This window comes from Teleopsis dalmanni, chromosome X (assembly GCF_002237135.1).
Source record: "Teleopsis dalmanni isolate 2A chromosome X, ASM223713v2, whole genome shotgun sequence".
NCBI classification, from domain to species: Eukaryota; Metazoa; Arthropoda; class Insecta; order Diptera; family Diopsidae; genus Teleopsis; species Teleopsis dalmanni.
In genome coordinates this window covers 55,431,355-55,459,037 of record NC_051848.1, presented here as the reverse complement: position 1 = coordinate 55,459,037, position 27,683 = coordinate 55,431,355, and the positions used below count along the sequence as shown (strand labels likewise).

Below are 27,683 nucleotides of genomic sequence, written 5' to 3'. Positions count from 1 at the left end.
CATCCCTGATTTTTTGTGATTTCGGCACCATTGCGTAAATTAAATTAAAATTCCGTTGGTAAATTAATTGGTTTCTCCAATTTTAAGTTCTAGTATTTAATTAATAGTTGTGTTATATATAAAATAATTCAGTTAATAATAAAATAAATGACTTATATTATTAAGAATTAAATTTTTTGGGACATCCTTAAGCAATATAAAAATAAAATTTATAATAAATTTATAACAAATTGTGAACTTTGATTGTACCTGAATTAATTCTTATATATGTAGTATGCTTATAACATAATTATTACTAAGTTATACATATAGCATATATATGTGTGTTATAAATATTATTAGAATATAAATAAAAATGTAATTGTTTAAAAATATAATAGTAAAGACATAAAATAAATCATGTAAATAATATTTTGAGTGCCATTTTAATTTAAATGCATATACATACGGTTTCCGGAAAAATTTTAAATCCTTTAAATGTGACACTCCTGTGGGCTATTTTGTTTTTTTTTGTTATTTGTTGTTAAGTTTTTGTTATAAACACAATTTTTATGCTAAAATTTTTAAAAAATATTTAGATTTAGTTTTGAAAAAAAAGTCGGTTGTTGACAAACTGAGAAGGCATCAGAATTTTACGTAAAACTCTCTTTGAATGTGAATTGTTTTGAATTTAAAAATATTTATATATTATGATAAAATAATCGTATATTACTTTAAAAAAGTTTTACGACTTTGAATATAATTTATTGTTCATTATATATTAGATATTAATATTTTTTATATGTGATCATTTTTATCAAATTTTTATAATTTTTATAATATTAGTAGACATATCTATATACAAGTTATCTGTAATATATGTGATATATATATGATTATATCATATCACTAAATTTTTGTTGTGTTGTAGAAAAAAAATAATTACAACTATTTTGAAATAAACTATTTTGTAATTAAGCAATATGCAATTAAAGTAATATCTATATGGTATTAAAGCTGATGTGAAAAATTATATATAATATACATAAATCTTAATTTAAATTATTAAAAAATGAAATGTTGTCCATAAATACTCCAGTCGTCTTGTAGTGGTTTTTAATTAATTATTTTTTATATAATATTGTTCTAAAATTTTTTGTACAAAATATTTTAATACTTTATTATATAGCATTAAATACTTTATCTGTCAATTCGTTGTAAATTTTAAATGAATTATTAAACAAAAATAACCTAAGTAATTAGAAATATATATTTAATAAATTTTAAAAGATTTTTAAGGTAAATTTTTTCTTGCCGATAATGGCGTGTCTTTTTATGACGAAAGAAATTATTTAAAAGTTAGACCGATTTAAAAGATTTTGTTGTAACAGATATTTATAACTTAAGTATTATAATATATATTATATTAAGTATTATATTTATTTTTATATAAAGTTACAAATTTTTTATATCTTTTTTATAATATTTTTAATTTCATTTCAAGGAATTACTTGAATTTTAATAATTCAATGTTTAATTAATAAACAATTTATTAATTAATTTTTATTTTTATTAAAAATATTAAAAATAAAAAGTGAAAATATAACTGTTTTTGTTAAGAATTTTAAAAACACCATAACTATCATATATCATAAATCATTTAAATATCTTTTAAATAAATGTTAATGTTTAAAAGGTAAATTAAAATTTAAATGATTTATGATATATATAATATTTTTAAAATCGTTAACAAAAATAGTTATATTTTTAGGTTTAAACAAAAACAAAACAATATTTAATAAAAGTAACTGCTAAATTTGTTTGTAAATATAGGGATAAATACATATAACATATATATATAAATCTATCATAAATGTACCATTAAATAATTAATTATAATTTTATATGGAAAGGCATTTATTATGGTATTGAATCATATATGTATACAGACGGCTAAAATGCCATAGCTTTAAGCTTAAAATATATAATATAATTGTTATTCATTTTTATGTAATACAACAAATTTAAAAAGAAGTAAAAATAAAGCTTATAACACTATTAATAATACTACTATATACATATATAAAAACCATAATTATTATACTAAAAATCATGTTATTAAAAATAATTTCCATATAAAGTTATAAGCAATTATTTAATAAAAATTATTAACTAAAAAGCATGAATATAATATTAGTGATATACAGTTTAATGATAAATTTAGTTTAATATGTACATTTATAATACAATATATAAGACACTAATAAATACTATAATAATTATTCTAATAATACTAATATTAAAAATCATTTCCAATGTTAAAAAATCTACTAACGGATATTTACTAATTATTTATGTTTATTTATTGTTTATTTATTATTATTGTGTAAGTGCTTTAGTGCAGTTTTTTTATCAATAAATAATAATTATATATATAAAAATATATATGTATAAAATATTTACATATATGTATTTATATATATATAAATAATATTACATGTATATATCTGTTACTAGTTAATTAGTTAATAATTAGTAAAGTTCCGTTTGTATATTTTTTAATATTAGAAATAATTTTTAATATTATTATTATTATTAGAATAATAATTATAGTATTTATTAGTTTCTAATAATATTGTATTAGTAATATATATATTAGATCAAATTTTCAAATTATAGTATCATTAACATTATATTCATATGCACTCATATATATATATAAACATACGAGTGCCGTGTAGGGTGTATTGAGTTATATATGGTATACATAATGATTAAAATTAAGCTATAGCTAATCCTTTTTGAATAAATAAAACAATTCTTGATAAAATTATTTTTAAAAATATTTCGAAAACTTTATTAATTTTTTTCACAAAAAAAAATTGAATTTGAATTCTTTTATGTAATTTTTTTTTATAATTTTTTATTTCAACTTTATTTAAGTATTTGCAGTTTTTTGACGTATGATTTTGTTATAATGTTTTTGTTGTTGTTGTTGTTGTTGATGATGTCGTTTCAGTTTGAATGAGTTCACTAAATTAATTTGTCTCATCTCAATATTTCTTAATGCAGTTTATATTAATTTTATTTTCTTTTTTATTTTGCAAAGACTAATAAATATATTATCAATTATTTTCACAAGTTTAAGTTTTCCATACATTCTCAAACTTGTTTGACATTTTTGTTTTCTTTTTGTTTTTTTTTTTTCTTTTCTTTGGTTGTTAAGTTTAAATTATTTTAAAATTAGACTATTATTAATTTTTTAATAAAAATTTACATTATATTGTATATATATATAAATATATATATATATATATATATATATATATATATATATTTAAATTTACTATTAAAGTCAAAATGACTGATTTTTCTATAATTTTTTGTTTATTTTTAATTTAAATTGTATTTAAATGCTATAACGACATAAAAAAATCAGCGCTTTTTAAGTTTTAACTTTAAATTTACGTAAGTTTTATTTTTTATTATATTTTTAATTTCAATTTAACTAATTTGAATTTTCTAATTATAGTTTTTAATTTTATTTATGTGGTAAATAGAGAAAGATTTCTGTTATAAACTTTTTTATAATACTTTAAATTACTTTATTTAATAAATATTAGCTATTAGCACATTTATTAAAAATTTCAATTTTAAATTTATATAAATGTAACTAGTTTTTCTTATTAAAGGGAAAGCTTTTATTTACTTTTTAAATTTTATAAAAAAAAGTTTTGTAGTTATTATTTCTATTCGAAATATTTTTTTTTATTATGTATAATTTTTTGTTTTGTTTTTTTCTTTAATGGTTTGTAGATTCAATGAAATTTAAATTCTATAATTTTGCTTAAAAACTGTGTGTTATGATTTAAATATTGTTTACTGATTTTTTGAATTAATATTATAATTCTGTAATTCTGTTGTTTAAAAATTTTCATTGTTTCTTCCATAAATTTTTACAATTAAAATTGCTTAAATTTATTTCTATTTTTTTTTTTTTTGTTTTTTTTTTTTTTTTTGTATTTTTGTTTTCAGTAATATTTTGTCAACGATTTTCGTATTTCTTATTAATTTATGCTATATAGCAATTATAATGAATTTTATGTAGTTTTTCTCATGTTTTCTATTTTATGTAATAATCTTATTTATTTCTGCTTTTAAAAAAGGCTATAAATTTATTTTTATTTTATTTTGTTTGGTTTTGTTTTTATTTTTGGTAATATTTTAAATATTTTAGTTTTTGACTATAAAAATTTTTATAAAATTTTCTGTTTTCTGTTTTGTTTAGAAAATCTTGTATGATTCAGTTTCATAAAGGATTTATTATAAATATTATTTAATTGAATATATTTAAAGTATTTTCTTATTGTTTTTAATTATTCATGCTGACTGGCAGTTTATATATATAATTCTTAGTTCAAAAAAATTTTATAACAAAATAAACATCAAATGAAAATATATAAAACTTACTATAAAATTATTTTAAAAATTATTTAAATTTTTTTATACTTTGCTTTTTATGCAGAATTTATAAAACCTTCTTCTTTAATAATTAATAATTTTTATATAAGTATAACAGTCAAGCCTTAATATATTTAAGCATTTTTTCATTGAGAATTCAAAAAATTGTAAAACCAAAGTTAAATTTTTATATGTACGAATTTTAGGGTTATTGTTATTCCATAGAATTTAAAAAACTGGTAAAAATAATTATAGGCATTGCGTTTAAACTAACCCATAGAGCTTTAGTACCCATCGATTGTTTGGTGGTATGTATGTGTATGCAGTTTTATTTCATTTAAGGACTATTTGTTTAATTTTTAATAAAAATTAAAAATAATTGTTTTTATTATTATTTATAAATTTTTTTGGATATCAAATTGAATAATAATTATATAAAAATTAAGACAGCAAAATTATTAAAATAAATAAAACAACTTTCTTAAATTGCTTTTCCAAATATTTACTGAAATTTTTATGTTAAGTAATGTTTTAATATTTATCATTATTGAAAAAAATTGTATTCGTTTTAAACAGTATTAATTTTGAAGAAAATTATATTTAAAAAAATATAAAATTACTTTTTATTCATGTATATTGAGCAAAAAAAAAATTTAAATTATTATAAAATTGTTTAAAAATATTAAAAAGAAATAATAATTGTTAATAAAATTTTCACAGCAAATTAACAAAAACTCCAGAAAAATGTGCAAACATAAAAGTTAATTACGGCTTTGGGTCAGTTGGTTTAGAAGCGCTGACTCTGAGCTTTAAATTTGGTAGGGCACGAGTTCGTTTCCTGGTACGTCCTTGTCTCAGAAAAAAATTTTTTTTTTTGACATTACTAAAAACATCTGTATGGTCAGCCAAGAATTCAATTAGTTAAAATAATAAAAAAAAAGAATTTTTGTTGTTTTAATTCATAATTTTTCGAAAAACTTCTTTTAAAAATAAATAAAATTAAAATTAATAAAAACTTAGTCTGATATCTATACATGTAAAGAGTGACATTTATTATTTTCTTCATTATTTGAGTACTATGTGTTGACAATTGAAAAATATTAATAAAGAATTGACTTCGACAGCAAAAAAAAAAAAATACTAATAATAAATTATTTATATCCTACAGATATCTGTAGGGGTGGGTCTTTCTCTAATGAATATAATTTTTTGTTATTTAAATATTATATGAAATCTATAAAAAAGTAAATTTTAAAGATAATAATAAATAAATAAATAATAAATTAAAAAACTAAAAACTAATGTAATATTAGAAATAATAGGAAAACTTTTTGTGAATATATAAATTCATTTTTCTAATATTAAAAATAATAATGAATATATAAAATTTTACAAGAATATAATGAATTATCATTTTATTAATTACTACAAAGAGTTAGATAATTTGATAGCTTTAAATAATAATTGAAATATATTAAACATAAATTGTATAAGAAATAAATAAGAATTTATGCAATAATAAATACAAGCCAAAAAGTGAGAAATATATGTAATTTTATATATTAAATTAATATGACTGATATGTTATATTAAGCAATTTAGTTTTATTCAAATACAGCTTTTAATGCGAGGATCAGAGCATTTTTACAAAATTAGCTTATGAAGTTATTCTAATTAAGTTTTGTTAAAAAAAATATTTGCAAGGCATCATTTCGATGTAAATGAATATTTGTATTTATTTGTATAGTTTTATTTAAATGTGTTATAGAAATTATTTAATAAAATTAAAAAAAAAAATTATTTTAAGAATATAAATTTAAAAATTTAAATTAAATAAAAAATTTAAATTAAATAAAAAATAAAAAGTATGCTTATATGTATTACTCTATATAGTTGCAATGAGGTAAAAGAAATAATAAATAAGAAAAAAATTAAAAACTTTTTATTTTTTTTTAAATAATGCAATTAAATTTATATTAAAATACTATTTAAGTCACAGTTTGAGTTAGTGTTTAATTAAAATAAGCAAAACAAAATAAAGTAAATAATAATCATATTTGAAAAGAAAATAATATTTAAAAAAATTTTTTAAAAATAAATCCTTTTTGTTAATTTAAAGTTTAAATGTCTGTTATAAATATTTGCGTAAGTTTTAAATCTTAATTCAAAAATTTAATTAATGAAATAATCATATTTGAAAACAAAATAATATTTTAAAAAATTTGTAAAAATAAATCAATATTGTTAATTTAAAGTTTAAATGTCTATTTAAAATATTTGCGTAAGTCTTAAATGTTAATTCAAAAATTTAATTAATGAAATAATCATATTTGAAAAGAAAATAATATTTTAAAAAATTTTTTAAGAATAAATCAATTTTGTTAATTTAAAGTTTAAATGTCTGTTATAAATATTTGTGTAAGTCTTAAGTATTAGTTCAAAAATTCAATAAATAAAATAATCATATAAGAAAACAAAATAATATTTTAAAAAATTTTTTAAAAATAAATCAATTTTGTTAATTTAAAGTTTAAATGTCTATTTTGGATATTTGCGTAAGTCTTAAATCTTAGTTCAGAAATTGAATAAAGTTTGTATTGAAAAAAATTATTTGAAATTGCTAATTTCATAATTTTTTTTTTAATTAATCCAATTTTTATATATTAATATTTTAATTTTATTATTTATGTGTTATGCTGTATCGGATAATGTATTTTTTAAACGACAGACTGCATCCATGAACTATTGAAGTTGCCAGCTAAATTATTTTTTAATTTCTTTCATATTTTCTAAATATTTATATTTTTTATTTTTTTTGTTTATTTTCTTTTTCATTTGCATAACAATTTCATATTCTTTTCTTATTGATATTGTAATACATATAAATCTTTAATTTTTTTCTTTTTTTCTATTAAATTTGTTATGCTGTTTTAAAAAATTTAAATGAGAAATTATTATATATTGTGTTAGCAATTATAGTGCAAATAATTCATATAAAATTTTATAAAAAATTTTTAAAAAAATACTAAAAAGTAGCCTCACTTCTTTTGTTATTATATTACTATTTTATAACTGTTATTTTGTTTATATATCTCAATAGAAAAAAAATATTTCTTATAAAAAAACAACCGTTTTGTGTAAAAAAACACATATTTTATAGAAATAAATAAAGTTATATATAAATAAAATTTTATAAAAAAATTAGAAAATTTTGCTAAATAAAATTTGTTGAATAAATTTTTCTTATTTTTACTTAAGTTCATACATACATGCATACATAGTGTTATGTATTATCATATAATTATTATTATTATTAGCTTTTACATAAAATGTCTTCACCATTATAAACAAAACTGTTTTTTTTTTTGCAATACTATTGTTTTTTTTTGTTTTTAATTTTAATAATAAATTTTGTTAAATTAAAAATTATAAAATGCATTGTTGTTTTTATAATATTTTTTTAAAAAAATTTCCATGTTATCAATTTTTTAAAAATGTCTACGTCATAATTTCAATGCATCTGGTCTATAATTTATACAATTTTAAAACTTTTTTTTCTATTTCTATTTTTATTTATTATTTTATTATTTTTTCATTAATAAGATTCAATTCAATCAATTTTATATTGATTTTATTACATTATGCATTATGCGTTTTTTATATTCAAAGAAAATTCTGATTGTATCAATTGCACAAGATTTACAATTAAAAGCAGAATAACTGTAACTTAAAATTTAAAAATTTTATTGTGTATTCATTTTAGTTTAAATTTTTATTTTAGTTAAAATAAAATTTAATTAAAATTTTTAAGTTTTATTTAAACGGTTTTTATAAATTATGTGCTTTGTAAGTGGTCTTGTGATAGTGTCATTGCTTTGGATGTATTCCACATCCAAAGTTTGGATTATGGGACATTTTAGGACATTTTGGATATCTGAGAATATGTTTGGGAATATGTTTGAGAATATGTTTATGAATATGTTTGGGAATATTTATGGGAATACGTTTGGGAATATGTTTGGGAATATGTTTGAGAATATGTTTAGGAATATGTTTAGGAATATGTTTGATAATACGTTTGGGAATATGTTTGGGAATATGTTTGAGAATATGTTTAAGAATATGTTTGAGAATATGTTTGATAATATGTTTGGGAATATCTTTTGGAAAATGTTTAAGAATATGTTTGGGAATATTTATGGGAATACGTTTAAGAATATGTTTGGGAATATGTTTGGGAATATGTTTGAGAATATGTTTGAGAAAATGTTTAAGAATATGTTTGATAATACGTTTGGGAATATTTATGGGAATACGTTTAAGAATATGTTTGGGAATATGTTTGGGAATATATTTGGGAATACGTTTGGGAATATCTTTTGGAAAATGTTTAAGAATATGTTTGGGAATATTTATGGGAATACGTTTAAAAATATGTTTGGCATATTTTTGGGAAAATGTTTGAGAATATGTTTAACAATACGTTTGGGAATATATTTGGGAATATGTTTGGGACTATGTTGAGGAACATGCTTGGGAATATGTTTGGGTCATTGTTTAGAAACAATCATTGTTTGTATATATAACAGTAGTTACTATATACCACAAAAAGATTTTAAATGAGAATCATTTAAAATTTGGAATGGAGTTAGTGAGTAATTGATATAAAATGGGGTTGTAAGTATTTTTACTGTGTATTGGAAAAGTTTGGTGTGTGATTTTGTGTTCTTTACCAATTCTGTGTGTCATATTGTGTTTTCTTTTTGCTTGTTAAGCACAAAATTTATAATAGTATTGTTAATTTTTATTTTTGGAAATCTGTTTTATTTCAGTGTTGTGTTGCTTTTGGTGTCTGTGGTTTTTGCTTTTTTTTTTATTAAATTTTTAGGTATTTTTTTAATGTTTCTTTAATGAATTTCATTTTAAGTCATTATTAATTATTTGATGTTTTAAACATATATTAATTATTATTTTTTATATGTATTAAATAAAAATAAAAAATACCAAAAATGTTCGCTGTAATCTTAAATGAACGAGCGATTTCTTGTTCGGCTAACTAACCATATTGCTATGTGCTTAGTACAAGGGAGAACATAATTGATAGCATTGCCTCTGAGAATTTGTCAAGTTTTTCTAGCATGCGATAAAAAAGTCGCATGTGCTTAATTATACATTTTTATAGTTTTGCTTAGCCTTTAATAATATAAGCTTGTGTTTATATATATAGTATTTGAGCTGTTTTAAGCTTCGAAAATTTTGACATTGGAATATGTTTGTGCTCGAGCATTACTACACAACCCAAAATTTATATCGAATCGGAAATATTAATAATGTTTTTTGTAAGAAGTTAGTACTTACAATTTCCCAACAATAAGCGCGTTTAGGATTCTAATCCTTTAAAATTTTTATGAAATATATTAATTTTGTTAAGGGCCATCCCTAATATCCTTAATATATGTTAAGGGTTTATTCACATATATGGTTGCTAACAAATGTTGATAAGCGGTAGAAAGCTGATTTCATTTTTATAATATATACTAAATAATATTTTGAAATAAAATATATTTTATGGTTTTATACAACGTCATATAGTAAGAGAATTGGACTATAAACAATTTCAACTTAAGAAGCTAGACTTGTCTTCAAATAAATTGACAAGTCAATTGGGTTTGTGTGAATCTGCGTCAGGTCTGCAAAGCACAATAGTCTTTTTTGATCCACTAACATCCGACTATAGTATAAACCATTTAGTCAATCCGTACTGCATGATAAACTAAATTAGATTTAAGCTTTGGATATTGTTCAGAACTAAACTGTTACAAAGGTCATTAGGCGTTGGATAAGGGACGTGGTATTAGTTACATTATCGAATTTATACAAATTTCAAAAGGTTTATATGTAGCCCAAAATCTAACAAGTAACAGTAACTGATTTTTTTGCTACGTATCGAGAACTACTAATTAAAAAAAAAATGCGTTGATAATATCGTGTTTCGCAAGAGTTTTTGAGAAAAGACTAAACGTTTGTGGTTGAGCTAGCCCTGTACTCATCTAGTCATTGTCCCTTTTGGTTTTTTCTCTTCCCGAAGCTAAAATTATCACTCTGAGAAAGGTATCTCCAGTTGGTTGTGGGCATAAAACAAACCAAAAAACTAGTTAAAGGCCATACCTCAGTGAGTCTAGTAAAAATGTGTGGAGGATTGGATCAAACGCTAACATAATTGTATAGTACTTAATGGGTACTATTTAAAATATGAAAAAATACATCTTAATTGACTTTTTTAGGTTTTTTTTCTAAAATTTAGATTTAGATTGAGTATAATAAAAAACTACAAATTTTTGCTGACATATTTCACCCATGTATTATTTTTTTTTTACACGCAGATCATATAATTGTCATTATTTCTTAAATATTAAAATAAATTGTATCACTTTCCGGTCGACGGATTGTTACACCTTACTTTGCTTACAAAAAAAAAAAAAAATAAAAATATTAAATAATAAAATTAAATATGTAAATCCATAATGTATATAATAGGGGTCGTCATATTCTTAGTGTGAAATATGCAACTGCCCCAGCGATTAAACGGCAGGGAACCGCATTTAAGATTATTTAAAGCGTGAAGAGTGTATTTCATTTATTGAATGTACATGGCCCAGATATCAATTAAGTAAATTGATTTTATATTTAAATCAGTTGTCAATACTATCATTATGTTCCCTTGATTTTATGCACATAACACTAAAGCATTAAATATATACATCTAAGTAAATATTCAATGTATCAATGTAACAATAAACATGCTGCAATAACTCTGGACTTATATACTATAACTACCTATCGTGCCTATATATACTATAAATCCAAACAATAAATCGATCGATCATTGCGCATTTCACCAAAATTATGCAATTCATCAACACGCAAATATTATTGCTCGCAACCATTTCTTTATTTCAACCTTTCGTGGAAATAAGGATCAAAACATACACAGGCATATGAGATCAGCACCATCTGGATTCATATATCCTGAGGTAGCATGCCAAACACAAAATGCAAGCCTGGCCAGCATTTCGTAGTTAGACGCTAGTGCGGGTTATGGATCTTGAGATCTATTTTGAAACTAACTTCTTTCTTTTTTTTTATTTTTTGAGCTTCTGCTTTTAGCTTTTTATTTTGTTTGTTGTGGCGTTTAATTTTTGCTCTTATACATCACCGATTTTGCTTTTTATTTGGTTCTTATGTTGGTTATTTTCATTGGTTTCGTTTATTTAATCAATGGTTTGTATTTCACTACAACACCATTCTATTACAATATTTATAAGGATTTGGGAGTGAGTAGAGCTGTTTGATGCTCTCTCTCTTCACGGATCTCGTTAGGGAATGGGAATTATTGCGTTTTCAAAAACGACAACTTCGGATTTGAGCTAGTGGATGGATATCTAGGGCTTTTTTTATCTTTTTGTTTTTAATTTAATTTAAAAGTCAATTGTTTTTATTTCATTTTAACTTTAGTTAAATGTTGTTTTAAAATTTATATTTTAATGGCAGTTTTCGTTTATTGTTTGCGTGCTTATTTATTTAATTAATTTTATTTTATTTATTTAATAACATGCAATTTTTTTGTATTTATGTGGAAACCTTTTTAATACAAAAACCTACATTCTTATTGAGTATAATGAATCTAAATTTATTATAGTTAAGCTCAGTAATACTTTCAATATAAAAAAGTAACGATTCATTATGCTTTATAAGAAAGATGGAGAAAAAAAACATTTAGAAATAAAATATTGATTATTACTTTTAATTTTTATGTGAGTCAATGGCAGAGGGATTAAAAGGAATATTAAAAAAATTTATTATAGGTTTCTTTTAAAAAATAATTAAAAGATAATATTTTTGTTAAACAACTTAAGAGAAACATAAATTAGCGGTTATTAATGGAAGTATTTAATTTGATTGCTCTATTTTATAAACTTTTAAAGAAATACAATCAAATTGAATAAAATTAAGAAATAAATCATATTCACGTTAAGTATTTTGTTAAGTATACACATTAAATTAAAACATTATAAATGTTTTAACTACATTAAAAAAGTTTGATTTTTTAAAATCACAGGAACCTTTTATCAAAAACATTGCAAAAAAATTATTATTTTAGCTTTCATTTGGCAACAAATAGATGAAATCTTCTCTTAACATAAGTTGCTAATGCTCTATTAAAAGTGTGTATATTGGATTCTATCTATTAATAGACTATAGTAATGTTCAAAACAATATACAAATAGTCCAAAGATAAAATGAATAATATAAAGAATATACGAATAAACTAAAGAATATATATTATATACATATATATATATTCTAAAGAACATACGAATATTCTAAAGTATAAACGAATATTCTAAAGGACACACGAATATTCCAAGTTATGAACTAATATTCTAAAGAGCATACGAATATTCTAAAGTATTAACGAATATTCTAAAGTATATGCGAATATTCTAAAGTATAAATGAATATTCTAAAGAACATACGAATATTCTAAAGTACAAACGAATATTCTAAAGGACACACGCATATTCCAAGGTATAAACTAATATTCTAAAGAATACATGAATATTCTAAAGTATAAATGAATATTCTGAGGAATAAAGTGTTACTCTTAAGAGTATATTAAAATTTTCAAGAATACAGTATATCTATATTCTATTTGCTCTATGCATAATATAATATAGTTATTGCATAATGTAATCAAAATATACTGGCGGATTGTAAACGTAAATAAAAATATTTAAAATAAAACCCCAAAATTTTTTTTTTTTTTTGAATACTGTCAAATTTAATAGATTTTAATTTTGTTAGTCACTAAAATTAACCTCTTCTCCCTCCTCTAATTGAAACAGATTTCTTGTCCTACAACATAAAATTCTTTAGTTTGCTTATATATATTAAAAAATAGAATGTAAAATCAAAGCAAGATAAATAAATAGCAAAAAAAATGTTTATATAAAAAAATTAATATATAGTTTATATAAATATATAGTTTATAAGTTAAATTAGAAAATTAAAACTTAATATTATTAAAATAAAATTAATAAATTAAAATGACTGGATAGAGCTTCATCTTTAATTTAATTTTAACAATATTTTTAATTTTTTTAAAAATAAAAATAATATTTACAGAAAATTATAAATATTTAATAAAGAATTCCTTTAATATTTATTAATAATTATTAAGGTTGTTTCATTTCCAGTTAAAAAAAAAAACAAAGAATTATTTTTTGTATTATGTTTATATTCAATAAACATATTTTTAATATTTTAAAAATTGAAATTAAATTTATTTCATATCATGTGACAAAAAATCTATATAAATAATAAATAGTATGTAGTCTATATATATATCTGTGTATATATAAATACATATGTATAAATATATAAATATATTTATATGTATATATTTATTTATATATATATATATATTTATATATATATATTTATAAATGTGTATATTTATTTATATATAACTACATATTTTTTTTTAAGTAGTTAAATAGATAAAGAACAAGTTAGTCTCAATATGCGCCAAAACAATTTTTTAATTGATTTATTAAAGAGAAGACTTCTGTTGCCAATGTTCCGAGCTAAAATTTAATAATTTTTTTTACTAAGTTATTAAATAAAAATATTTTAAAAATTAAATTACATAATTAAAACTTGTTTAACACTATAACTATTAAAAAAATGTTAAATAATAAAGACATTTTAATACCTAAATTAAATTTAGTTGAAAATATAACAATTGATATAAAAAAAGCTAGTAAACATTTTATGTTTAAGAATTTATAATATGTTTAATAAGAAATAAGAATATTAATTTAATAAGAAATTAATATTGTTTATTTACTTAAACTTTAATAAAAATTTTGAACCAAAAAATACTAAATACCAATATAATAAAATTCCATTATAAAAAAACATTCACAAGTGTCAAGATATAATTAAATTAATTTTATATATATATATATATATATATATATATATATATGAAATAAAACAAAAATAAATCATGTTTTATAATATGACGAGAAGTGTCTAGTTTTTTAAGCACTTATAAAGTCTTTTTCTTATGGATTAATATAAAAATTTATAAAAAGTTTATATTTAACATTTACGAAAATAATAATAAATTAAAATAAAAATTTTGGCGATTTAATTAAAAAAATAAATGGAAGAAACTGATTTTTAGGGATGTACTTGGGTTTATTTTTTTTATTATTATTTTTATTAAAGTGTTTTTTAAATTTTTGATTGCTTTATTTAGGTGTTTTTTATATTGTTTATTAATAATTAAAAATTTGTTTATTTTGTAATTTTTTGAAGAATTATAGGAAGAAAAATTTTATAAACAAAAAAGTTTATTTATATATAATTAATATATTTATATATATATTAATATATAATTTTTTTTGCAGACTTTTATTTAAAAGTTTTTACTATTTTTTTAAATTTTTTTTATATAATTATGTTTTGATATTAATATTAAATTTAAGTTGTCCGATTATGAATGAATGCAATCGAATTAAATTTTTTATTTCATATTTCTTTAAATTATTGTGTTAAATACTTTCAATATTAAAGAAATTATTAATGTGTTGTTTTTTTTGTTTTTTTGGTAGTGTTATCATTCTTTTGCAATTTTTTGTTGGTTTTTAAATTGTTTACTTAAAAATTTTCGTTATTAATTTAATAATTAACAAATTGATTTTATAATAAAACCAATAACAATAACCTCGCTCATATGGCTACGAGACAATAATATGTGGTGCTGATAGTAGTACAGCTATTGTGGCTAATATTGTGAACATTGTGAATATGATAAGGCACAGTCTGTCAACGACCATAGCTGCAAATTTCCAATCATTGGCAATGTCATTCTCCTCGTCTTCTTTACGTAGCTACTCGATTTCATTTTTTCATTTTTTCATTTTAATTACAATTAATTAATTACGTATAATTTTTTTCACCAATATTTAGCATAAAATGTGTTTTTGTAAAAGTTATTATTATTATATATATATATTTGCGAATATTATATTAAAAAAGAAATAATTGAAATAAGGAGAGAATAGAGTTTTTGTTTTTAATATACTTGCTTCGATATAATTGAATTTTTTCAATTGTTAATTTTATTAAATTTTTATATACATACATCTTATAATTACAGGTTTAAAAAAATTTTTTAAATATTATAAAAAGTATTCTTAGATATTTAAGTAAGGTTTTTTATAACATATTCACTTAAAACATTTATAAATATGTTAAATTAATTAACCCTGTTCATAATAATATAAAAATTTGATTAATTTGAAAATACTTGGTATCTAAATATAAAACATACAAGAACTGTATAATTATAATTTATATTATGAAGTAAATACTTATATGAAGCACAAAAAAAAAAATAACGTATTGTACATAAGTTGTATTGTATCTTAACTATAAAGCGATATAGGTTAAGTGATATATGTAGGTTAAAAATGGAAGACAAAAAAAATTAATAAATATATAAATAAATAATATATAAATATTATATATTATATAAAAAAATATAAATATATATAAATAATAATATATGAAATAAATAATATATAAATAATATAATAATACATAAACATATAAATAAAAATACATAAAATAAATAATATATAAATAATATATATAATATAATAATATACATATATGTATTATTATTAATATTAATATATATAAAATATGAACAATATGTATAATATATAAATATATAAACAAATAATAATATTTAAAATAAATAATATATAAATATATGAAGAAATAATAATAAATAAAATAAATAATATATGAATAATATATAATAAAATAAAAATATTTCACTAATCTTATATACTAACTTAATAGATCTAAATAGTTAAGTATATTAATAAATGACATAGAAAAAATTTAATGGTCAAACTTTATATTATAAAAATATCAAGAATAAAAATACTTATAATAAATAATAAATAAAACAGTAGTAATAATTAAACTTCTTAAAACTAAATATTTCTATATATTGGTATTAATAAAATTTTATGTATGTATAAATATATATGCATATCTCTCATAAGTTTGATCTTACCTGATCGGTTATAAAGCGAATTTCCTTTAATATTAAACCTAATTCATATTCCGTTGATGATTTTATACATGTGTGATGTGTGACGGCATCGGGCATACGTGTGCTTCCAATTGGTCCGATACTGCCGTCATCTCCTTGACTATAAGTTAAAATTAAATCAATTAGTTAAATAAATCCCATTAAAAATGTATATAAAAAAAAATTAATTTTGTTTGCATTTATATGTGTTACCCATAAACAGTGCGATAAAATGCTGGATTATGTGGTAGCGTGCCGCCTGGTGTCATCGGGCGACAACTGTGTCGAAAATCATCATCGATATCGAGTACATTGGCTAGCAATGATTTTGATGACCTATATGCGTATATAGTTTATTTGGAAAAATTCATTAAATCATATTGTTAAATATATATATGGTATGTATTAAGTAAATGACAATATGTTCTACAATTGTATATACCTTTCTTTCAATTCTACATCTGACAAAATTTGATGTTTTCGTTCTGATGAAGTGTCCGAACACGGTGTTGTGGGAAACTCCAATATAAGTGGTCTACCAGGACGACTCATACGCAGTAACCATGGTAGCCAGCATAAAAATACGATCCGTATCTGTTGGCAGATTTTGTACAGTTGATTAATTTTTATTTTAAGTTTAAGTTGTGAGTTTGTTAGCATCAAAAGACATTGATTAAAATATTATGAAAAATGTTTTGGTAAAAAAATTATAATTTATTACATATATATAAAATATACATGTAATATATAATATATAAATATAATAATATATATATTATATATATTATAGTATATAATATATATAAAGATAAGTGAAGGTATGAGTTGATTGTAATTGCAAACATTTAAACATCTTAAAAATTTGCAGAACTCTGCTAAATTAAAAAATAATTAAAATACAAGTAAAATATATATATGTATATGTATATAAAGTATATAAATATATAGTAATATATATGTATAAATAAAATTTTTAAGCATTTTGAACATTATTAATAAGAAACACATATATTATGTGGATGATTGAATATAAATTAATATACCTTTTTGTAGCAGATAAAGCACTTAATTAAATTAATTCACATGCAATTTTTAAAACACTTAATTTGGAAGCTTTTCTAGGCGCGCTGACTAAAATTTCATATTAAAATTTATAAATAAAAAAGTAATTTATGTATATGTTTACATAAATACTATTGTTAACCATTGAAAACTATATATATATATACATCGAAACAATTTTTTTTAATACTTTTACTATTGTACAATTATTATTTCCACCCTTTGCTCTTACTACGAGTGGTGACTGTACCCAAAGTATAATATATAAATACATTGTAAATACACAAAGGAAACAATAAAAAATAATAATATACAATTATTATTAATTACCTATTGTAATGGATTATTTTCAGCATCTCTAATAACCTTTATACCAAAAATAAATGTATATATATATATATATATATATATATATATATATATATAGTCGAATTTAGTTTAATTACATTAGTTCTTTAATCATGATAATAGCAGCTCTTAATTATAATGAATTATATACGTATATAAGAAAATATAATATACTAATATAAAACATATAAATTTAGTTTACATTTATGGCAGTTTCGAATCGTCCAGACATTGAATAATTCTTCTTAATAAGTATTATGATTATTTATTAGTGAATTTTCTTCTAGAAAAAGGAAGTGTGGGTACACCACTTGCTTCCTGGCGGCATCGAATAATATTATGGGTACACCTGATGTTTACGAGAAAATGGACAACAGTGACCAATTGCATTAAAACTAAGAAATTTTAGCCAGAAAAAATCAGGAGAACTAATCAACCTATCCCGACCAAATTGATCTAAGATAGTGGAAATTATTACGGAACTCTGCCCGTTGGAAAGACATGCCATGAGGCTAAATATTAGGAACTCCTTGCACTGTAGACATTGCATGGAGAATGACGAAGAGGAACCACCACTGAGAGAGCTCGTGTCAATGGCTTTGTGGCCAGTACTAAATGGTTATAGTGGCAGGTGTTAAATTCTTAAGGGTATCACAATAGTCCTCATGGTCTAAGTGCCTCTTTGAACGGCCCCAGAACTTAACCTAACCTAACATAGTAAATTAGAGATTATTTTATAGGTATAGTTAATACAGGGCTATATTGTATGCATCCATTTGGTAACACTGTATCTTGACAAATAAGGTAAGAATGACTCATGATCGCACGTTTTTGAAACAACAGTCCTATAAAATATATTCATTAGAGCAATTTGACTGGTATTCAAATGCGCTGGAGTACAGAATGATATTCGTAAATAATCGGTATGAATGATGAGGTATATTTTATGGTTAACAGAACCTCTAACAAAAAAATTGTTGATTCTACGCAAAGACCATTCTTCGTCAATCCGAAGTTGACGAAGAATAGATCTTTACTTCCAAAAATTTTTGTAGTGTTATTCGATCTTCTGAACACATTTATTCGAAGACGTTTGCGGCAAACCGTTCAACAACAACCGTTCAGCTAGTGCGTTATTAGGCTATGATTACCAATGGACAGTGATGCTAATTGTTCATGAAAATGGTGTACAGCACTGTTGGTTTCAACAAGAGGTCGAGATTCCAAATTTTAAAGCTATTGTTCCACGGTCGCTTGATATCAAAAAATGTTGATCGGCAAATACGTGCGAAAATGTTTGTATAAAATATGTTTATTACGATATTTGAGGTTAAAGGGGTCACTTACACTATATAATCATTAGAAAGTGATGTAAGCAAATCTCTTTAAACTAAGTTGATTTTCAATGATTTTTAACTTAAACATCAAGAAACATGTTTTTTTTCTATTAATTAACTGGGCCCACCTACTACAACCAACCATGTAGGTATATGCTTTATATTCTAAATTATATGATTTATTCCTTAGAGCTGTGTTATGTAGATAGTAATGTGACGAACGATGATGGGTATTTTAGGCTCTTTTTGGTCATGACCAAGAAAGCATTAAATACAGGGAGCCATCAATTTTATACTCTTGCTAATAGTTTAATAGTTTTTGGGTTATACTACAGTAAAAAGATGTTGTACATATTTGCTATTAGCGCAAAAACTATTACTTATTCTTGAACAAGACTGTTCCAACAGAGAAGACGAGACGTACATTTAACTGGAGATTATGACAATATCTATACCTATGAGATAGAGATATAGACTATATCTATGTCTTCATTTTTTTTGATAAGATCGGAGTAATGAAAATAAATATATCAAGTACAAAACATTCTACGTTCGACAACAGAAACCTGAAACCTACAGATCAATTCATTTAACTGGGTAGTATGATTGTAGCACAGAATATGCTCTCTTCTAACTGTATGGTTTCATTAGTCTAACTGACTCCTATCCAAAAATTAATGTGAGAAAACAAAATCGAACGATTTACTTGTATGGCTATATGTATATAAAATATGGCTAATATGATAATATGGCTTAAACAATAAATCACGTAAATAGATGTGAACACAGCATATTAGAAATATGGTGGCGTAACATACTCCTAAATACAGATCTATAGATAACATGTGAGATATTGTCGATATTAAAATACTCAAATAGAAGTTAATTATACACTAAGCATGTTGGAAATCACTGGTTTGGAAACTTTTCTTTAAAAAAAGGGGTCTAAGAGCAATATACCTTATTTTTATATTCCAAAAAGAACATTCTTGGGCAATTACATTTACATAACATTTTCTCACTAAACCAGTGAAGTACCTATAAGTCGATTTTGATTTTTTAACTTCCTCACAACTGAAGAAAGTATTTCAAGGAAAACATTTTTCAGAATTCTACTATCATAGAAAATCACTACAGTAATGAAATATATATATTAAAAAAGTTCTTGAAATATTTATATTGAATCTGACGAAGATTAAGCTTATAAATGAAATCATTTTTATATATATATATGTCCACATCCACTTTTTCATATCTATTTAGTGAACTTACTTATTAAACTATGTGTACATGATCCTTCAAATCATGATTTAATATAAATTTAACCAAACTTTACTTAGTTAAGAACCGAAAGATTCAATATATATATATAGAACAAGCTGCTGGCTTATAGCGAAGCAGAAGACTAAGACCATGTCTGATTTTTTATATTGCTAATCGCTTCGAACTAAAGAAAAGATACTCCGTACTTCGAATTAAAGGCAAACTATCAGCTGTTGAGGACAGCCAAATATCAGACTTGGGTTGGAACTTCCGACACAATAAACTAGTTCCAGCTCAAAGCAGGACAGTCACAAAGAATGTGGCTAGTCTGTCATCCGCTTCCAAGTAGAGTCGATATTCTATTTTATCAGACAGATCCATATTGTTAAGATAATAATGCATGTCATGTTGACTGTAGGATTATTATAATGTCACTAATTTCGTATTTACTTAACATATGCAGATTTTTTTTTTAATATAATAAGCAGAATGTAAAACTATTTCCGTTCAATAGATATAAGTAAGGTTAACCATTCGTATATGTAATCTAAGAATTCAGCAATAATCCATTAGTTTCAACTATTTTAATTCTGTTATATCGCAAATGTATGTGCTAGCGTAATTTTATATACGATCCATCTCTTCAGTATTAGTGTCGCGTCAGTAAGGACTTCTTGAATTTACTCGTGTTAAAAATATTTTAAGGATATAATTATTAAGCGTTTTTTTAATTTATTACTGTCTTTTTTTCTTAAAACTTTGCAATTCATTTAGGGCTTAATTAAATTATAAAAACAAAAATAAAAAATAAAAAAGAAAATGAAAATAAAAATAAAAAGGTGCCTGTTAATCCTTTAACGGAGTAATAAATATTAATACTGATGCCGTACTCGAGCTCGAGCTGGCCAACTTACGTACTTCTACTCATTTGTGCACAATGGCATACGGTACTACTAGGTCCATATACTATAAATCTTTAATATACACATACACTATATACATATGTGTGCCGTTACATATTTAATGGTATTTAAAACCGCACACAATCACATAAGAGTTATGCACCCACGGTTAATGTGCTGCTAAGTACACCGTTGGGAATATGTCAGTATTAATTACGCAATCGGAGTTTCCTTTCCTTTCCTTGTTGCAATACTCCAATATGCACAACTTTAATTACCAAGAGCTGTGGCATCATCAGCAACAGTATTAAAAGCATCAACGGCGACTTTTCAAACACCGGCCATACATTAAACCCAGAAGAAGTTGCAAAGCTCAATGAGGCTAGCGTTAGTAAGGCAAGTATTGGCCACTGTTTCTTTTTTTTTTAATTCAGTTTCGGTGAAGGTGGTATCAGCTTGAGTCTGTGTCTTGGTCACATAACACATAACACATAACAGCGTTAGCTTAAGAGAAACATACAGCGGCAGCCTGAATGTTGCAGTAGCAGAAATAGAAAACTGGACTAAGAGTGAACTGCTCCAGCTGCTTTTAATTAAAAAAAATTAAAAGCCACGGTTTACTGTTTCCTGTTGAACAGTGATAAATTAAACTATTCGTAGTGGAGCGTAGCCACACTCAACTACGTCCACTACTGCAGGACGGTTGCAGACGGTCGTAGTCGGTCGCCGACGGTTGTAGACGTAAGAAAGTTAAAACAGTTACAGATAGCCACTGCGCTATAAGTGCTAGATTCAGTGTACCTATTTGTATGGTATATTTGTATGTGGGTCTGTGTGCGATGCATGTACTGTAAATTGTAAATGGTAAACGGAGGCAGGTGTCAAATGAGTGAAGCGTTAAATTAACAAATGACTAAAGCGGGTTGCTCCTCGGTAAAAGGTTAAAAGTGAAAAGTATTGCAGCCAGCGAAAGAGCAAAAAAAAAAAAAGCAGAAATGGAAAATAAAAACCAACAAAAAGGATTGGCTTAAGAGTACAGAGCAGCGAGAAGTTAACCACCATAGTAAAAGGAAACCAAATTATAGAGAAAATAAGAAAAAATTTCAATTTGAAATGAAAAAATTAAAAACAGAGCTTGAAAGAAGATTAGATTAATTTTTTAAATAAATTTTGTTTGAGCTCAACAAAAAACAATATTTATACAGGCATATATAGGTATATAGTCTTTATAACATAAATATATATCAACAAGGATACACATATATCTCCATAGGAGAATGTATCTCCATCTCCATAAAGAATGTGCTAAGGATAACGACAACAACTGCAACAACTACAACAACAACAACAACAACAACAACCGTGAAATGTTCAATTTACAGTTGTCTCAGCAACGTTCACACATTTCCGTTTTATTTAAAATTAAGTGGATATTTCGTTAGAAAGGACTATGAATTTTATAACAGATTTTTATGTTTTTCTGAAACTTTTATATTATCTCTTGTGAAATAGATACTTTAAGAAAGTAAAAAGAAACTTGGACAAGTAAAAAAAGGAGAAATTTTTTTTTTTTTTTTTTTTTTTTTTGGCTAAATTAGTAAGAATCAACAAAAACACAAAAAAAGATACTATGAATGTAGCCAGCTTTCAACATTTGAAACTTTTAATTGCATAATTTTTAATGATGTCCTTTTTGCCATAACCCTCATGCAAATACATAAGTACACAGACCATCAAGCATTAGACACAGTAGAGAAAGTAGAGAAAGTAGAGAAAGTTAAATTAACAAATTTGTTACTTTCTGTTGCTATGAGAATTATGAGTTAATATTAGCATTTTCTTATTACCTTTTTTATTTGCCCAAAAGAAAAATTGTAGAAATTTATAATGCAAAAAGAAAAAGGAGCAAAAAAGTTGAAATTGGCAGTTCATTAGTTGTATGAATGAAGGAAAGATCCTGCAGCATAAAGTTGCCTGCCTTCACTCTGCTAATAAAATATTAAATTTCAATATTTATTAGAAGTGTGTTTCCTCTACTCTCCTTAATAATTTAATTGGCAATTCTAAAAATATGAATACTGCCACCTCATGCTATTTAGCTAATCTTTCGATTGAATTAATTCCTTTAATTACTCTGTGAAATTGAGGAACTAAGAAACTGAAAGAAACTGAAAGAATCAAATAATATTTTTAATTATTATGCGTTATATGGTTTCAATGCTAATTTTTTAACTTTATACCATTTTGGCAGTAATTAATCGTCTTGCCTAACGAGTTGATTAGCTGCAGAAATATTTTAAGAAATCGAAAAGACATTACCAGAATATCAGACCACTCCTATATATAGAAACGATTACCAATATTACTGGTAATTTGTTTTCAAAGGAATCACCACAAGAACTTATCACCCCCAATATAATAGATATCTACACAGATCGCTCGAAAATAGACAAACGAGTCGGTTGTGGCATTTTCTCCGAAAGATTAGGTCTTAGTGTCTCGCTTCGACTACCTAACTACTGTAGTGTCTTCCAAGCAGAAGTAATGGCTATCCATTATGTTGTAAAATGGATCCTTGACAATCGTACCTCCGAAGAAAGTTATTCAATTTTCTCGGACAGCCAGGTTGCCATTAAATCACTGGTAAGCACCTTAGCCTCAACAATTATTACTCAAAATTGCCGTGCTTCACTCAATGCCCTAGCTATGTGCGCTAACGTTCAACTTATCTGGGTTCCTGGTCATAGGGATATTGCAGGTAACTGTAGGGCGGATGAGCTTGCCAAGACTGGGGCTCTTCTCCCTGATATTCATTTATTAGAAATTGGCGTTCCACTTGCAACAGCTAAACTGTTAAAAAATATCTAAGCATTGCTCAGCAACAATAGGTGAGCCCAGTTGTCATATTTCTAGGTCGATTTGGTCTTACTTGGATAAAAACCGTACAAGTCAGCTGTTCCAACTAAAGAGAGATCTGCTCAGTAATACGATATCGGTGCTGACGGGCCATTGCTTAATAGGGAGGCATGCTATGAGACTAGGTCTTCCTTATAATAACCTTTGTTGCGGTTGTGGCTCTGAGGACGAGGAGGAAACTGTGTTACATCTCATGTGTCAGTGTTTAACTTTAGCCAGAAGAAGATCAAAAATCTTAGTGGCCGCTTTTCTGACCGATCTGATTGAGCTGTCATCCTACAATGTGAGGCACCTAGCTAGATTCATAGAACTGTCGGGTTGGTTCTCCTTCATCTAATGGGGGAGTCGTTGCTTCTCTGTTGGGCGTTGGTCGTATACTGATCACCTTATCTATATACGAACATCGCTTTTTCCTTGTGGTACCACAATGGGTCATTATTTGTGCTCAAGTGGGCTTTCTTGGTAAACAAGGGTGCCACTCCAACCTACCTACTTACCTAACATTACAGGATGACAGCTCAGTCAGATCGGTGAGAAAGGAGGATATGAAGATTTTTAATCTTCTTCTAGCTAAGAAAAAACACTGACACATGAGATGGAGCACGATCTCTTCCTCATCCTCAGAGCCAGTATAAACCAGTATACCAAGGTGAACTCCAAACATAAACTAAATAAATGCTTGTAAAATGAATTTCCACAAACACGTCATAAAGAAATTGTTTTTATCTGTAGTATAGTTCAGATATTGAATTATAAGATATTGATAGAATGGTGCCCCCACTTCCTGAATATATGCACTGATATTTCCAGTATTAGCATTGGCCAGACAGTCGCATTAATCAATGCTTCTGGTTCTATTGGTTCTAATATTACTCTTTTTCTATCCACTATTACGAGGAATTGTGGAATCAACACGGTATTCTTAGCTAATTGAGAAGTGATGGAGGAATTTCTTCCTCCACCCACTTCACCTAATCTAACCAAACGATGAGTATCATCTCGAGATTTGTAAAAATTTGAAGTGTTCGTCTTCAAATTTGAACTCTCGTGTATTTTAGAAGTTAAAAAGTCAAATTCTTTTATCTTTCTAACTCTACAATACTTTTTTAACTAGCTTAAAGTGATCTCAAAAGAGGTATCCGACAAATATTTGAAAGTATATTAAAAATGAATAATTGTTTCAGATGTGAAATTAGAGACATATGCATTACTACATGGCATGATAATTAATTATTTATTATATTAATGATTATATTAATTAATTATCTTAATTAATTAGTTAATATATAAATTATTACATTAATAAATTATTAGAAGGGTTTTCGAATAACAAAGAAAGAAATAAAGGACAAACACAAAAATTTTATTTTTAATTTTATTGAAATTTGGCTGACCATCGTTCTAATTTAAAGCACGGCAAGTGCTTTGGTTGTTGTCACTAATTAAATAAAAATAAGTGACAATAAAACCTGGAACTTGAGCATTGAAAGTTTGTGCAGCCTTGGCTTCTTGTGGATAAACACGATTAGTCATCGCTTCTAATTTGACAGGCACGAGTTCTAAGCCTGGCACTTGCAGTCCAAACAAATTATATACGGACTATAAACTAATTAAATAAAAAATTCGATTATTCCCAAAGACCACTGATGAAGAGTACTTGGCAATACTCGAAACAGCGTTGTATGGTCAGCCAAATTTCAATAAAGTTAAAAATAAATTTTTGTGTTTGTCCTTTATTTCTTTCTTTGTTATTCGAAAACCCTTCTAAAAATTTAATAAAGCTTCTTTGTCCCTATACAAAGTAAGTCTAGCTTAACAGCAACACTAATACATTAATAAATTATCTTAATTAATTAGTCAATATATTAATCTATGAAATTAATAATTAATATATTAATTAATTAATATATTAATTAATATATTAATTATTAATTTATACATTAATTATTATAATAATTAATTATCTTAATATATAAATTATTATACTAATAAATTATCTGAATTAATTAGTTAATATATTAATCTATTAAAATAATAATTAATATTTTAATTATTAATTTATACATTAATTATTGTATTAATTAAATATCTTAATTAATTAGTTACTGTATAAATTATTACATTAATAAATTATCTTAATTAATTAGTCAATATATTAATCTATGAAATTAATAATTAATATATTAATTATTAATTTACACATTAATTATTATAAAAATTAATTATCTTAATTAATTAGTTAATATATAAATTATATTAATAAATTATCTGAATTAATTAGTTAATATATTAATCTATTAAAATAATAATTAATATATTAATTATTAATTTATACATTAATTATTATATTAATTAATTATCTTAATTAATTAGTTACTGTATAAATTATAACTTTAATAAGTTATCTTAATTAATTAGTCAATATATTAATCTATGAAATTAATAATTAAAATAGTAATTATTAATTAATATTTTAAAATAAAAAAAATATTTTAAAATTTTAAAATTAATAATTAAAATATTAATTATTAATTAATTTAATAATTAGCATATTAATTAATTATCTTAATTAATTAATTAATATATTAATCTATAAAATTTTTTTAAACTTAAAAAACTGTTTTTAATTTTGACTTCAAAACTTCGAATATTTTTGATTTTATTATATATTATTAATTTTGTTTTAGTTATTTTAGAGATATGGTAAATATTTTTTTACTTAAATTGTCTATTTTTTTATAGTTGTTTTTGGTTTTTTTCTTCTTGGTGTTTACTACTTTATTTCCTACGTTTTTGGTAAATTCTTAAATATATTTTCTCCATTGGGATTTTCATAATTTTGCTTGTTATTTTTACAAATAAACATTTTTGTCAGTAATCACAATTATTTTTGAAATAAATATTTTTTAATCACATTTTATAAATTTGATTGTTTGAAAGAATTTCTGGCATTCAATGTTATTAAATTTTTCTTGAGAAATTTTATTCAACAAACATTTTACTGCAATTTTATGTTTAGAAGGAATTCAATTTAACTGGATGCATCTGACCTGAATCTAATTTCTGTGAATTGATTATGAAATATGTTTTATTTTTAATTTGATTTTCAAAATATTTAAATTCCATTTGCAAGAATAATAAAAACGCTTGTGCAAGTATTCTTCAAAGTGTTTTAAAGCAAATTTCATTTCGTTTGGAAATTCTGTCAAGTTTCGTTTCTGCAATCTGACCTACACC

At 23.3% G+C, this 27,683-nt stretch overlaps 1 protein-coding gene across 1 annotated transcript in view; it reads right to left on the bottom strand.

The window, feature by feature from the left end:
- Window positions 1–15,248: 15,248 nt before the first annotated feature.
- LOC119687570 (neuronal acetylcholine receptor subunit alpha-7-like) overlaps window positions 15,249–27,683 on the bottom strand; it is a 67,401-nt gene continuing 54,966 nt past the window's right edge. Inside the window, exons 6-9 of the mRNA XM_038101920.1 lie at window positions 17,061–17,212; window positions 16,832–16,954; window positions 16,601–16,739; window positions 15,249–15,401 (exon numbers count right to left, since the gene is read on the bottom strand). Coding sequence (XP_037957848.1) covers window positions 15,249–15,401; window positions 16,601–16,739; window positions 16,832–16,954; window positions 17,061–17,212 — 567 coding nt within the window. The remainder of the gene's footprint in view (window positions 15,402–16,600; window positions 16,740–16,831; window positions 16,955–17,060; window positions 17,213–27,683) is intronic.